The sequence below is a fragment of the Lynx canadensis genome, chromosome D4 (assembly GCF_007474595.2).
Source record: "Lynx canadensis isolate LIC74 chromosome D4, mLynCan4.pri.v2, whole genome shotgun sequence".
Taxonomy (NCBI): Eukaryota; Metazoa; Chordata; class Mammalia; order Carnivora; family Felidae; genus Lynx; species Lynx canadensis.
In genome coordinates, this window is record NC_044315.2 from 6,734,351 (window position 1) to 6,749,941 (window position 15,591).

Genomic DNA, 15,591 nt, shown 5'->3' on the forward strand with positions numbered 1-15,591 from the left:
CTATTCTCTCATAAGGCTCGTCCTATCACTTCTACTGTCTTACCCTCACCCCTCCAGCAGCTCCAGGAGTCAGCCTTATAAACACCCCCATCATCCTATCTAACCTTCTAACCATCCCGGTTCTTCATCTGTCTGCTACTCATTCCCCAACCTATGGCTGTCTTTATAGTCCAAGGACACTGCTCTCTCGAGGTCAGTACAACTTCTCACTGCCCAACCCCCCACCCAGCCCTAAGTCGGCTCCTGCAAAGACTGGCTTTGTGAGTCATCCCCCGCTTCTTAGAACTTGCCTCCTATGTCCACGGTCGCTGTCTCTGGCCCCTCTTCCCTGCTCACACCTCATTCACTTCCTCTCCTTCCCCTACTCTCAGCCTCTGGGACCATGGGGCAAAACCCAAATGCCCATGGAGGTCAGAAAGGGAATTTAAATGAATGATGAGGTCAGCTAAGGCCTGTGTCCAACTGGAGAGCTCACGTCTCATCCAGAGGACCAAGCCACTCAGGTCGGGCTGATGGCCACCCGGTGCCGCCACGTCGACCTTCTGTAACGTAAAACCTGGGGTCTCAAACATGAACCACCAATTGAGAGACACACACCAGCACACTGCAGCCCAGAGGAGGAACACCTGTAGGATTAATTCAGTCAAAAAGCCTCCAGGGTTCAACCCCGGCACTGGTCCATCTCACTCTCCTAGGGATTTAACTGTCAATAGGTAAGATCCTGGTGACCTATCTCTGAGACCCCAGACAATAACTTCTAACTGCCAGCTAGACAACCTCTGTGGATATCCTGCCAACATCCCAGAGAAGGATGAAAATTAAACACATCATCCATCATCCTACCACAATTTTCCTCTTCCCCATATCAAATGCTATGTGATCTCTACCCTTCAAGTCAACCAGGACAGAAATCATGGAATTATTTATAACTCCTTCCTCCTGTCCCATCTCCAATTAGCTGTCAAGTTAAGAAACCTCTGCCCCCACAATGTCCTTCAGATCTGTCCCTTCCTTTCTACTTCCACCTCCATGATGTTCAAACTAGTTGAGACCTTTCCAATTCATCCTCATCTTGGCCTCCGGAGTCATCTTCCTAAAATCCAAGACTGACTCTGTGGCCTCCTTTCCTCTAGAAAACCCTCCCAGCCCTCAGCATTTTGCCTATACCTCTGATAAGGGTACCCTCGTAGCCCCCCTGGCTGCCTCCATAGCTGTCCACCTTAGGAGATCAAGATCCCGAAGGGCAAAACTCCTTGAGTTCATCCTGTGTGCACACAGTGGGCACGGACGTGAATCGGGAAAGCCACACATCACAGAGAAAGCTTGAAATGAAGCCACAGGCTGAAGAAATTACTCTTCATCCAGGATTAGGTGTATTTCTTTTATCCTAGGCTGGAGTCAAGTATTCACCAAGGTCACTTTAGTCGTGAAGCTAGAAAAAGCAGAGCCCCACCACACCTGAAAACAGATTTTTTTTTTTTTTTAAATATTCTGCACACAAGAGTTAAATATTATTTCTGGGGAATTCATCAACTAATCTTTGTCACTGCTACCATACAAAACTTTTTTTTAATAACGCCAGTGCAAATAGCTTTTAAGATTATTGGCAATTATAGAGAAAAAAAAAGAGTACATAACTGAGGCAGCCAGTACCCAAGTTTCCTCATGTTTCAGAGCTTTTTCCCATTATGCAAGGCTCCTGCTCCCCCCGCCCCAATCCAGAAGTGACAGGCCTCCTGTCACATTTCTAACTGAAAGGCCCATTTCCTAGAATCGTCAGAAAATGCAGTAAAAAAGGAATCATTTGAAATTAGTTTAAAATTCTAAAGAGGCTGTGCACATTCCCTTACAGCTGACAATTTCAGGTCTTGCACTGTACTCAGGATCCTCGGAAGAGTCTATGCACCTGAACTCCCAAGAATTGAGGAGGAAGTGCCTTAGTGCCTAGCAACACATTAACCACGTTTCCACCCTAGGAGATGTCTTGGTGAACACCAGCGGTCTCCGCTTTGGGGCTCAACGCGCCACCTAACTGGTCTTTACTGGCCAGGAAAGCTACACACACTTCCCATTCCGCCTCCGGAGCCACCCTCTCCGAGGTCCCGGTCCCAAGTCGGTAGAGGTGAACCCTGGTGAGGTGTCCTTGGTAAGAACTTCACATCATGGCCTTGGGTTTTCAGATACCTTCTCTGGAGAGCAGGGGATCCTTCCCTCCCCTCAAGAAAGGTCTAAGGCAGGCCTGGACAGAACTGTTCTAGTATCTCTCTCTCTCTCTCACACACACACGACAAAACCCATCCTTGAATGATTCTAAGACAGGTGTGGTGGCCACAACAAAAATTCCAGGTATATATTAAACTATCCTCCCCACACACGCAGGAAAATTAGCACGCTTAATAAGGAGGTCGCTGGTGCCCACAAACTATCAGAGTTCGCGTATACCTTCCCCGCCCCTGCCCTTTTTCTAAATCTGCAAACTCTTCTCAGAAGAAGAAAAGCCCTAAAATTTATGGTTAAAATCTGAGTTAACTCAAGATAATGCTACAGCAATGCCAAGGAGATATTATTATTTTCTGTCTGAAATTCTGGTCTGCTGCCTTGCAGCCGCAGCCATCACATGACCTTAGGAAGACTCCACGCTCAAGCACTGGAGCCAACAGAGCCATTTTTCATGTCAACCATGATGAGACTGCACACATCTGCTCCGAAGGTTCTTAGACACGACAGCGAAAGGCACCTTGATGAATGTTAACAGTCATCACGGCATTTGATGATTGCAAATTTTGGTTCGTCTGCTTCCCGGGGTGATTAATGTCTAAATCTCAAGGTAAATAACAAAACAGAGACCCTCAACAATAAAACCTGTGCTTTGTCAGGAACTTGCTTCTCAAAAGCTGGGCTGTGACAAGAGATGAGACTATTCACTACTCACCGAAGGGTCAACCTGGTCATTGGTTACTCCCCGCAGAACAATTCTTAACGGGTGCTTCATAAATGGAGCCAGGCAAAGAAGACTCTCCAGGTAGTAGCCAATGCTGCGAAGGACACTACAGTCATGTTCCACGGACCCGCCATACAGGAGGCCAGGCTGGTAATACAAGGTTGTTCCTTATACCGGAGGAGGAAGAGCCACATTCAGCCGAAAAAACAAAAAACAAAAAAACAAAAAACACGAAGTGTCAAAAAGGCAACAAAAGCAGGGAGTCCCAAGGGGAAAGTCTGACAAGGGCATCCAAGAAGTTCAAAATGCCATTCCTAAGAGCCCACACTTAACTTTTCCAAAAGCTGACTCATTACTGTCAAGCCCCTGTAACAATAATAAACTGTGAGTGTAATTTAATAAACAGTAATAAATTAAACCCCTCCCTAAGCAACTGAATTGCCAAAGTCGTGGCAGGGCACAGAGGAGAGATCCCAACGGGCGCTATGGGCTTCCAACAGCACACTCTGCCTGCTGGTGGAGGGCTCTGCAAATGATGTGCTGAAATCGTCACATCAGCAACCAGCTTCTTTCCAGGCCCTTGAAACGAGATTTCCCAGAAACTGCACTCATCAACAGGATTCCTAGAGAAGGCAAGTACTTCATGGCACTTAATTCCATTAATAGTAGCTCTTTTTAAACTTAATAACAACAAATAGAAAGATCTAAAATTATTGAATAGCTTTGGTGGAAACTCTATTATCTTCGTTCACTCTTTCCCATATCCGTATCATTCAAAAAGTTTCTTACTGGGTGTATGTATTAGAGGAAAAGCAAAGTAAAATATTCTAGATCTTGGGGGGAGGGCATAAATGGCTGAACACGGTATTGCTGCTGCTCAAAATCTTTTGTCAGTGTCTCCTGGCATAATTTACCAATACATTTAACATTAGAGGAAAGAGATTTACGCTCAGTCCCTCACAAGGAAAGCCACTCTTGAGAGGTTCATAAAATAAATGTAGGTTTTACCAAATTAAAAGCCAAAATCCCAATGATCACAATCAGAATCATGTTCTGATCAAAGTGGGAAAGAGTCTACATCAGTTAGTCTAAATTAAATTTTAGATTAGTCTAAAACCAATCCTTTAGGTCAAAAAGCCAAAAACAAACAAACAAACAAACAAAAAAACAAAAAAAAATACATAACCACTAAATTCTGCAAATCTGTTTATGCCTGCAAATTAACTAACAGGGTGACAAATTGGTCAGATTATCAGAATTGAAGGCTTCTACGCTGGTGGGCGCAGGGCACATGAGGTGGAAGCAGGATCATGTAAAATGTCTTACTTCCCAACTTGAGCTGAGGAGAGGACTAGAAAAGAATTACGCACCCTCTGAATCACCGATAAAAATTGCTGAAAAAAAATCTCCAGCAAAACAATATTAAAAATTTTTAATTTTTTAAAAATCTCCAGCAATTTCCAAGTAAACAAGCCAAGGAGAACTCAGGGAATGACAGCTTGCTACGAGCCCCTGAGGTCTCACGTCTGAAACTTGTTCTCCGTAAGGCATGGCTGAATGCGGCTACAGGCCGCTGAATCTCCTGTGACACAAGGGCCACTTATCAGGCCAAGCTGGTTTTCTTTCTTAAGAGAGCCAATGCATGAGAAAGGTCATGGTTTCCTTTGCTGAATACATGTGCAAAGGTGAACAGCTCGTGGAGCCGGCCAAAGGATGTTTGCCATGGTCTCCCTGACAAGGTCGAGAAGAGTTTCTAACAGCAAACAAACAGCTAAAAAGAACCTAAATGTTTATCAGTAGGGAACAATCAAATAAATGATCATGCATCCCCACGCCAGAATACTCTACTAGGTGCACTGAAATATCGAGATAGATCTGCGTATGCCTGGCAGGGAAAGTCCTCAGAGACCTCGGTGACAGCGAAAAAATGCTGGCTGCAGAACAACACGAAGAGCATGACCCCGCTGGTCTCAGATACGGAAGCGCCGTGCAAGCAAATGCGTGGAAAGGAGACCAGGGCACACGCCCCAGACCGTGACCGCGGCGGCCCCGCGGGGAGGGGCTGGAAGAAGAAACAGGTGAAGGGATTTTCACATCTTCTGCATACGCTTGTGCGTGCTTCTTTTAAAAGACAAAAATAAAATAAAATTCAGCGCGTTCAACTATCTCACAGACTTTGTTGTAAAATTTTATTGTGACAAAAGAAACAATCGGACTTTGAAAAGCCGCACATCAATTTTAGGTGTAAAGTACTTTTGTTGCTGAAGCAGAGGCGGTGCCTGCTTGAGCTGAAACGTTCAGCCCTCTTAACTTCTCTCAGTCAAGGGCGCGCCCCTCACGCTGGCAGATCTGACACACGTCTCCAGTCAACTTCTCACAGGCAGGAAGCCAGGTCTTCCCACCCGAACATTTATCCCGTTAAGAGGCACGAGAAGTAGAGGAATGGGTCAGCAGCACATGTGGCTGCTTTCAGGAATGGGAAGAGAGAGCGCTTACCTGTTTGGTTTATTTCGATCCGAGAACCATTAGTTATTTTGTCCAACAGCCTTATGAAGCTGGCTTCAAAGTCTGCGGGGGAAAGAGAACACAGACTGGTCACCGTTTCCAGAGAAGAGGTCTCATCCGGGAACTGCAGTGGAAGGTCCGTGACCCCTGCACCACACCCGGGTTCGAGTCAGGACAGGGCCGGGACCACTGGCTGAGGAAACCGAAGCACCAGAAAAGCACCGACTGGCATATCTATGTTTAGTGGAACTATGAGAAACAATTCAGCTTTCATATTCCACGACAAACAGCAACTCTACCTGCATCTAATGGGGTATTAATTTCAGCAGCCTAACACCCATAAAGGCCTGTTCTTCTGACCTCAGGCGTGCATGCCAAACAAGGGAGAAGCAGCAGAAAGGAGGGAAGAGTTTTAAAGTCAATTTCGTATTTGTTCCCCACCTGAGAGGGCAGATGAATGTGCAGGCCACCCTCCAGTCTCCGAAGCAGTAAGGGGTCCCGGTTTCCTCCACTCAACACTGTCCCTTCTCTCCCCTCATCATGCCTCTTACTCACCTGGAGCTATCACCCCAGTTTAGTTTTCCATTTCATTACACACATACTTGAATGTACAATATTACCATCACCTTCTTTTTAATGTGTGAAAAAAAGACTGCAAGAAAAACCACCACGTGTTAACGAATGGGTTTCTCTTCATGGTAGGACATTGTACGAATTTAACTTTCTTATTTAAATCTTGATGTACATATTTGCTTCAATTCCTTTTACGGACAGATTGTCGTCTAAAACACAAAAAGTGGGCATTACTTAAAAGGGGGTGGGCAGAGGGGGAAGAAATGGACTTTAAATGTACAAAAGGAGAGGAGGTAGAATGAAGACTCAGGCAGGACAGCACTTCCTGTAAGTCCTGTGCCTTCCCGTAAGTGGGTCACACACACACTCGTTCTCTCTCGCTCCCTCTCTGGCGTCAACCTGTGCCCGTGAACAAGGACAGGAAGACTAACTTTTCTGCACCAAAGGCATGGTCACCACCTGGCGATTTAGGCAGTCTGCACCCCTCTATACACTAAGAGAAGTTTCCAGCACAGACCCCAGCAGCCGCCTGAACTGATCCAGAGGGCTAAGCAATTCCCATCCACCTGTGCAGTTACTTATTGCTGCCCCCGCACCCCCGTCACAGTAGATGCTGCAATCCATACCGAGAACACTGGGCTAGAAGTCAGAGAGACTCCGGCGAGCCCTGAACAGGGAACGACAGCTAATTCCAGCAGGTGTGCATCAAAGCATGCCTTACAGCCGGACATTCTCTCATTTAATCCTCAAATCCCCACGGCAGGGAGGGCTGTTCCCATTTTATAGGAGGCTGCGGTCTGAGAATGAAGACCAGCAAGTGACGAAGCCGGGGGCTGAGGGCAAGCCTGTCCTTCTCCACGGTCCACACTAACCAGGGACGCCACTTTGCCGAACTCCGTTTAATCCTGAGTCCACCACCTCCTCCAGAAAATCACGGTACCTCTTAACTGTAGGCACTGACCTACCGCAGAGTCCTGCAGACCACTTAATGGGTCCCCAATCAACATTTTTAATGAAACCAGAATAGAATAAACAATGTCAGAGTTAACTGTACGGAGTTAACTGTTGGTGAAACCTTAATGCTTTACAAATATCTGTATGCGTACTTGGTTGTGGTGTCAGGTAGCATCCCAAAGTTTGAAAATAACTCAACTACAAAATGATTTCTATGGCCTCTTTATATAGAGTTCTTAAAGTTTTTACAGTTTTATTTATTTTTGAGAGAGAGAGCGAGTATAAGCAGGGGAGGGGCAGAGAGAGAGGGAGACACAGAATCCGAAGCGGGCTCCAGGCTCTGAACTGTCAGCACGGAGCCTGACATGGGGCTCGAACCCACCAACTGCGAGATCATGACCTGAGCTGAAGTTGGATGCTCAACCAACTGAGCCACCCAGGCGCCCCTAGAATATTCTGGTTTTAAAAATCGGGCATGATCAAGACCACAGCACCACTTTCTGCCTGTATTTTTAGCAAACGCAACGTGCTCTGCACAAAAAAAGGAAACCTTGATTGCTCAAGTTTTTGAGGTGACTAAAGGGGATTGAGGAACAAGAATTCATGAATAAAGTCCAAGACTGAACTGCATAGCTCTTACAGATTAGGAAAGAAAAAAGAACATTAAAAAAAAGCCTAACTTTCAAATTTTTTTTTTCTTCTGCAATCCATGGGAGCACTTACATACCAACACAGTTTAAAACGCCCAGCAGAGGGGCACAGGCAGGAACAGAATAGGCACACAGAGAGACCTCCAGGACGGACCATCCCCTGGTCACAGCAAATAGGTGACTCAGAAACAGTACTTCAAAGAACCAAACACAAGAGCTAGTTCCAGAATCCTGGCAACAGCGAAGATATAGCTCCATCACATGGTACGAGAAAGATCTCAAGTTCACCTAATAATAGTAAGACTGAAGTCCGCAGACTTCATTAAGGCAAGATGTGTAGGATTCGTTGTCCTTTCACTTCCCATACACCCTTTGTGACTCTTCCTCCTCAAGACTGCTCTTGGGGGTACAGTTTCAAGTATCCAAAAACACTGGGGAAAAACATCCAAAAATAGGCACAAGTTTACTGCACTGCTTGGGAATACATAATTAGGTGATAAAGCTATAAAGAACATCGGCACAAATACCACAGTGGTCAGGAGAGTGACTGCCAGCAGCAGCAGAGAAGGGAGTCTCTACTGGAAGATGCCCGGCCCCATAGGTCAGCAATGTTCCATTTCTTGACGCGGATGGGGTCACACAGGTGTTCATTGTATAACCTTTTAAGCACCACTTTTATGTTTTACGCATGTTATGTTACTGTAGTCAACATTTTTTAAAAATTTATATTATTAGGACCTTCAATCTCAGAATTCATTAAATACTGCCTCTGATACCTAATGTACTCCCCTCCTTAAGGGAAGTGAGCTCATCACTTCTTTAAGGGACCAGTAACTGTAAAACAGTGGCAGTCATCAGCCTGACCCACTCCTAAGAATGGCAAACTATGTCTCAAATAAGGATGTTTATTTATATCTATTTATAACATTCATATATAAATGTTAGATACAAATACATACAGGATATATATCAGAACACTCTATAGCATCAAAATTAAAGAGATTTCTTATATACTGATATAAATCATCTGCATGGTATGCTGAGTGAAAAAAAAGTAGGATGCTGATGGCCATTTGTGTGAAAGAGGACAACATACATACGTACTTGCTTATTTATGTAAAAAATAGCCCTGGAAAGAAACACAACAAACTAGTAACACTGGTTGCTTCACAGGGAAGGAAAAATAAAAAAGAGACAAAAGCCCATCTTATAAACCCTTTTTGTTCCCTCTGAATTTCATGCCATGCGTATATTTTTTAAAATACATAAAATTTAAGTTAAAAAATACAAATAAAGGTACTGTGACACAATTTAAATAGCCAACAAAACCACTTTCATTAAATAGCCTATGAAAGATCTTTCTAAATACTACAGTCATTATGTATAAAATATATGTATTCTATGTATAATATGTAGTAATACATTATGTGACAAATGATAAATTATATTTTAACTGAAACATATAACATCTTTCCTAAATTGTCAGTATGTCCAGAAAAAAATTAGAGAACATAATAAAATATTTTGAACAGAAATATTAATTTTATCAGAATACACAGGAGTCTACCAAAAAAAATTCACCATACTAACCATAGTATGAAAAAAAGGAAAAGAGAAAAAAACGAACTGAGATTTCAGATACGGAACAGATTTACAAGCCAAAAAGTAAATGACAAAATAATCTCAAAAAGATTTTAAAAGTGGAAAATATAGCAGAAAAAAAATCAAGCTAATTCATTTTAACAAATACGACACAGGGGCACCTGGCTGGCTCAGTCAGTAGAGTATGCCACTCTTAATCTCAGGGTTGTGAGTTCAAGCCCCACACTGTGAGTTTAAGCCCCACACTGGGCATGGAGCCTGCTTTAAAAATTAATCAATTAATTAATTTAAAAAATACAACACAGACCAATAGTCTCATTCATCTGTAAGAAGAAATAAAATGTGAGTTAAGAAAATCAGAAATAAAAAATAATATAATTAAAAAGAAACTATAATCTCTATGGATACATGTGAAATTAATATAGCTATGTAAAAAGATGATAAACAGATAAACAGAAAGAGAAATCTAAAACTAAGGGAAGGAGAAAATTTATCAATAAATCAAAAAGCTCACTGATGAAGTTGCTGGCAAATGTTTTCCCGACATTCAAAGGAAAATAATTCTTATATTACGTATTCCAAAGAACAACAACAACAACAAAAGCACAGAGAGATGGCTTCAATCACAGAACAGTTAAGAGCATCACATGCAAAATAAAAAATTACAAACTAATTTATTCTGTTCATTTTTTATGTTTTTTAATTTTTTTTTTAACATTTATTAATTTCTGGGAGTGAGAGGCAGAGTGTGAGCAGGGGAGGGGCAGAGCTGAGAGGGAGACACAGAATCCAAAGCAGGCTGCAAAGCAGGCTCCAGGCTCTGAGCTATCAGCAGAGCCCGACGCGAGGCTCAAACCCACGGACCGTGAGATCCTGATCTGAGCTGAAGTCAGATGTTCAACTGTTTGGACGCCCCCAAACTAACTTCATTTAATGAGAACAAATGAGGGGCACCTGAATAGCTCAGTCGGTTAAGCATCTGACTTTGGCTCAGCTCGTGATCTCAAGGCTTGTGGGTTGAGCCACACATCCAGCTCTGCACTGACAGTGTGGAGCCTGCTTGGGATTCTCTCTCTCTCTCTCTCTCTCTCTCTCTCTCTCTCTCCCTCTCTCCCTCTCTCCCTCTCTCTCTCCCTCTCTCCCTCTTTCTCTGTCTCTCCTTCTCTCTAGGCCCTTCCCCCACTTGTGCTCTCTCTCTCAAAATAAATAAATAAACTTAAAAAAAAAGAAGACATTATTAAATACAAGATTAAATACAAAAACGGGGGGGTGGGGATCAGGTAACTAGCTTAACTGCTACTAAAAAGGCATCTGTTAAAATTCAATATCTATTTTTCAGCAAAATTCTGTTTTAAAAAGTATGAAGAATGAATTTATTTATTGTAACAGACTTTTACAGATAAAAACAGAAGCCTCTTTAGAAGTTCAAGGAGAACATCTTCATTGGCCTTGGGGTAGACCAAGATTTCTTTACAGGGCAGAGAAAGATTTATAGACTGGGCGACATTAATAGTACTTATTGCTCATCAAAAAAACCCACTAAGTGTAAAAAGACAAGTCACAGAATGGAACTAGTTATTTGCAATACTTTAACACAGAAGCCAAAAATTGTGCCATATTAATAAAATGTAATAGCACGCTATAGCAATGAAAATCAACTACTGCTGCTACAACAAAGATGGATCTTACAAACACGATACAGAACAAAGAAACCAGACATACACAAAAAATACAGACTCAGGGTGCCTGGGTGGCTCAGTCGGTTGAGCATCCAACTTCGGCTCAGATCACGATCTCACAGTTCGTGAGTTCAAGCCCCACGTCAGGCTCTGTGCCGACAGCTCAGAGCCTGGAGCCTGCTTCAGATTCTGTGTCTCCCTCTCTGTCTCTCTGCCCCTTCCCCGCTCATGCTGTGTCTCTGTCTCTCAAAAATGAATAAACATTAAAAAAAAAATTAAAAAAAAATACAGACTCTATAAGACCACTTATATAAATTACGGTTAACATTTCAGAAATTTAATTTATGGTTCAAAAAGGCAGTTTATTACTTACACTGCAGGTGGAGAAAATGATGTGACAAAACAAGCATGAGAGGGGTCTCAGGGCTGCTATTTTATTTCTTGGCATGGATAATGGCTATGGGAGTATATCCCCTTTGTAATAATTCACCAAGCTATATATTTATGATCTTTGCACTTTTATTAATGTGTAGTACACTTTGGTAAAAGTTCATTTTTAAAAAATAAAAACCAAGTTCAAAGAAAGAGTACCTTTAAAAAATATGAAAAACGCAAAGAAATCCAATCATCTCTCTAATCTGCTATGCTAGAAATACCATTAAATACATCTCCAAAAAAAAAAAAAAATGCAGAAGGTGTCAATACAAGGAAGAAATCACAATTAAGGGAAAAGTTAGCTTACCAATTAGGCAAGAGGATTTCACATACTTTGATTTGACCCCACATTTTAAGAAAGCATTGTCTTTGGCCTAGCAATTCCACATCTAGAACTCTATCCTGCAGAAATAGAAGTATACTAGGAGATAGATACAAAAAATTTTATTGCTGTTTTATTTATAATAACAAACATTGAAGATTACTTTTTTTGTCCCATACTTTCAGGTGTTTATACAAAAACCTGTAAAAGAAATAAAATTAACAGAGGAAAATTTAATTCTCTGATTTATACTGCTTTATGACCTTCCAAGTTTCCCATTTATATATAAATTCTTCAGTTGTAGTCCTTTTCTTTACAAACACATTGGGAGGAAAAATCATACAATCACGTCAATTGGTGTAGAAAAGGCATTTGACAAAATACAACACTCATTCATAATAATGATAAACTCTTAGAACAATACGAATAGAAGGGAACTGTCTCAATTTCATGGAAAGCATCTTCAAAACAAAACAAAACAAAACAAAACAAAACAAAAAAAAACCCCACACAGCTAACACTACACTTAGCAGCCAAACGCTGGAGGCTTTCCCCCTAAGACAGTGAACAAGGCAAGGCAGTTTGCTCTCACTGCATACTTAATATGGTGCTAGAAGTTTCAGCGAGTGCAGTAAGGAAAAGGAAATAAAGCCATAAAGTTCAGAAAGATAAAACTATTCCCATTTGCAGATGGCATGGTTGTTTACACAGAAAATCTGAAAGGGGTGCCTGGGTGGCTCTGTCAGTCAAAGGTCTGACTTTTGATTTCAGCTCAGGTCATGATCTCATGGTTTGTAAGACCGAGCAGAGTTGGGCTCTGTGCTGACGGCATGGAGCCTGCCTGGGATACTCTCTCCTTCTCTCTCTGCCCCTCCCCAGCTTGCACACACACACACACACTCTCTCCCTCTCAAAATAAATAAACTTAAAAAAAAAAAAAATCCCAAAGACTCTACAAAAAGACTCCCAGAACTAACAATTTAGCAAGGTTACAGGATAAAAGATACACATCTTCTGAAAAATGAACTGTATTTCTATATACTAGCATTGAATAGATGGAGACCAACACTAAAAATACCATACCACTGACAACTGCTCAAAAAAGTAAAATATTTAGGTGTAAATCTAACAAAATGTGTATAGGACTCATATACTGAAAACCACACAAGGTTCCTGTCAAAATCCTAACAAGATTTGTGTTTAGATAAGACAAGATCATTCTAAAATTTATATGGAAAGGTAAAAGAACCAGAATACCTTATAAAATCACAAAAAGTAAGAGTAAAGCTGGAGGGATCAGCCTACACGATGATAGGTACAGTAATCAAGAGTACGTGCTACTGGCCAAGGAACAGACCTATAAATCAGTGGAACCGGATTAAGGCCCCAGAAACAGAACCACACAAATGCGCCCAACTGATTTTTTTACAAAGGTACAAAAGTGATTCAATGGAAGAAAGATAGCCCTTTCAACAAATGGTGTTGGAGTAACTGGACACCCATAAAACCAAAAAAAAAAAAAAAAAAAAAGGGAACCTCAACCTAAGTTTTAAACCTAGTACTAAAATCAAATGTAAAACTATAAAACCTTTAGAAAACAGAACATGAAAAATCTCTGGGATCTAGAGCTAGGCAATGAGATCTTAGCTTCAACAACAAAAGCACAAGCCATAAAAGACAAATTTGACAAATTCTATTACATTAAAAGTAAAATCCTGCTCTGCAAAATACCCTGTTAAGAGAATGACAAGACTGGGGGTGCCTGGCGGGCTCAGTCGGTGGAGCGAGCACCTCCTGATGTCAGGGTCATGAGTTCAAGCCCCACACTGGGTATAGAGCCTACTTAAAAGAGAGAGAGAGAATGAAAAGACAAGCTCTAAAGTGGGATAAAATATCAGCCGTCCACATATCTGACAAAGGGCCAGAACACATAAAGAGAATTCTCAAAACTTAAGGGTCAAAACAATCCTACTAGGAAATGACGTCCAAGGAGGCAGTGAGCACAGCAAGTACTACACCTATCACCCATCCATGAAGACACCCATGAAGATGGCCAAAATACAAACCGGGAGCCCACTGGCAGGGGGCTTCAAGGACGAGCCTGGGGAACCACGAGGCCCAGAGATGGCATGGCGTCCCCCCCCCCATCCCAGTCCTTGGTGGAGTACCCCCTCCAGCTCCTCCCCTGACGGCCACCAGCTGTGGCTGACGGCCGTCTCTCTGGACTGTGGCGCTTCTGCACTGCCTGTGCCCGGACCGGCCACCCTGCAGCTCCCGATGGCATCCCAGGTGTGCGAGGACCATGGGCTCTGTCCCCTTCCTTGTCTCTTTCCTCCTTTTCTGGGGTGGGGTGCTCCTGGGTTTTGTGATCCTCCTCTGAAACCGGGTTACACTCACTGGTGTTCCTCTTCCTTCTGAACGCCATCGGTGGCCTCCACATCAACAGCATCACCCACCCGTGGCCACCACCAAGGAAACGGCAGCCCACCCTCCAAATCCAAGAACATCAAGTTCTACAAGAAAGTGTGGTCAAGATGGGACTTTTCCAACATGTGACGTCTGATGGGGAAAGGGGTAGGACAATGACCTTGAAACTGCTGCCTCTCAGCCAATGACCTTTGGAGGTCATCCAGAAAGAGCCCAGCAGACTCTGCAGCTGGTGTGCAGGGCCAGAGGCAGGAGGGGGCCTCAGTGCCACCAGCTGCACAGGCTTAGCCAAGTTATCAAGATGCTGATTTTAGAAGAAGTAACACATTTTAAAACCTTTCAGGGTTTTAATAATAGAACAATAATAAAGAAAAATAAATAATTAAAAAAGAAAAATAATAAAAAATAAAGAGTGACAATGCCGAATACTGGCAAGGGTGTACAGAACCTAAATCACCCCCACATTGCTGATGGGAATATAAAATGGTAAACCCACAGTGGAAAACAGTGTGGCAGTTTAAGCATGCAAACTACCACACAACCCAGCAACTACACTCCCAGGCATTTATCCCAGGCAAAGACTTACGTTCACATAAAACCCTGTACACAAATGTTTATAGCAGCCTTACTCAGAATGGCCCCCAAACTGGTAACAATCCACATGTCTTTCAACAGGCGGATGGTTAAGAAAAGCTGTGGTACTTTCATACCATGGAAGACTGTTGAGCAATAAAAAGGAACAAACTTGATTTAAAAAAAACTTAAATCTCCAGAGAATCATGCTGAGTGAAAAGTCAATTGCATAAGGTTACTTACTATGATTTCACTTATATAACATTCTCTGAATAACAAAATTATAGGAATGGAGAACAGATTATCGATTGCTAAGGGTTAAGAAGTTGGTGGGGCAAGGAGGAAAAATGAGTGTGGCTACGAAAAAAGGGCAACTTGAGGAATCCTTGTGGTAATGTTCAGTGTCTTTACTCTTACCAATGTCAATTTCCTGGAAATGATACTTTACTATAGTTTTTCCAGATGTTACATACGGGGGAAACTGGCTAAAGTATAGACAAGATCTCTTGGTATTATTTATTACAACTGCATATGAATCCACAACAATCTCAAAATCAAAAGTTTAGCTTTCAGGGTGCCTGGATGACTCAGACAGTTAAGCATTCAACTCTTAATTTCAGCTCAGGTCATGATCTCATGGTTTGTGGGATCAAGCCCCATATAGGGCTCTGAGCTGACAGCTGCGAGCCTGCTTGGGATTCTCTCTCTCCTTCTCTCTCTCTCTGCCCCTGCCCCAAGCACATGCGCACACACACACACACACACTCAAAATAAACATTTTTAAAAAACAAAAAATAACTAAAAACTTAGTTTAAAAAAAAAAAAAACATGGTACGCAGTTCCATCTGGAACAGCATTTTACAGCTTCCAAGCAACAGCAGATGTGAAAGAAGACCATTAGGATTCTTAGCATTTGTCTTTAAAAGATGA

General features: G+C 42.3%; 1 protein-coding gene across 2 annotated transcripts in view; it reads right to left on the reverse strand.

The window, feature by feature from the left end:
• RCL1 (RNA terminal phosphate cyclase like 1) overlaps positions 1-15,591 on the reverse strand; it is a 57,046-nt gene that overhangs the window by 35,756 nt on the left and 5,699 nt on the right. For both annotated transcript variants that reach the window (XM_030292719.1, XM_030292720.1), the window contains exons 2-3: positions 5,438-5,509; positions 2,933-3,108 (exon numbers count right to left, since the gene is read on the reverse strand). In XM_030292719.1, the coding sequence (XP_030148579.1) occupies positions 2,933-3,108; positions 5,438-5,509 (248 nt within the window). The remainder of the gene's footprint in view (positions 1-2,932; positions 3,109-5,437; positions 5,510-15,591) is intronic.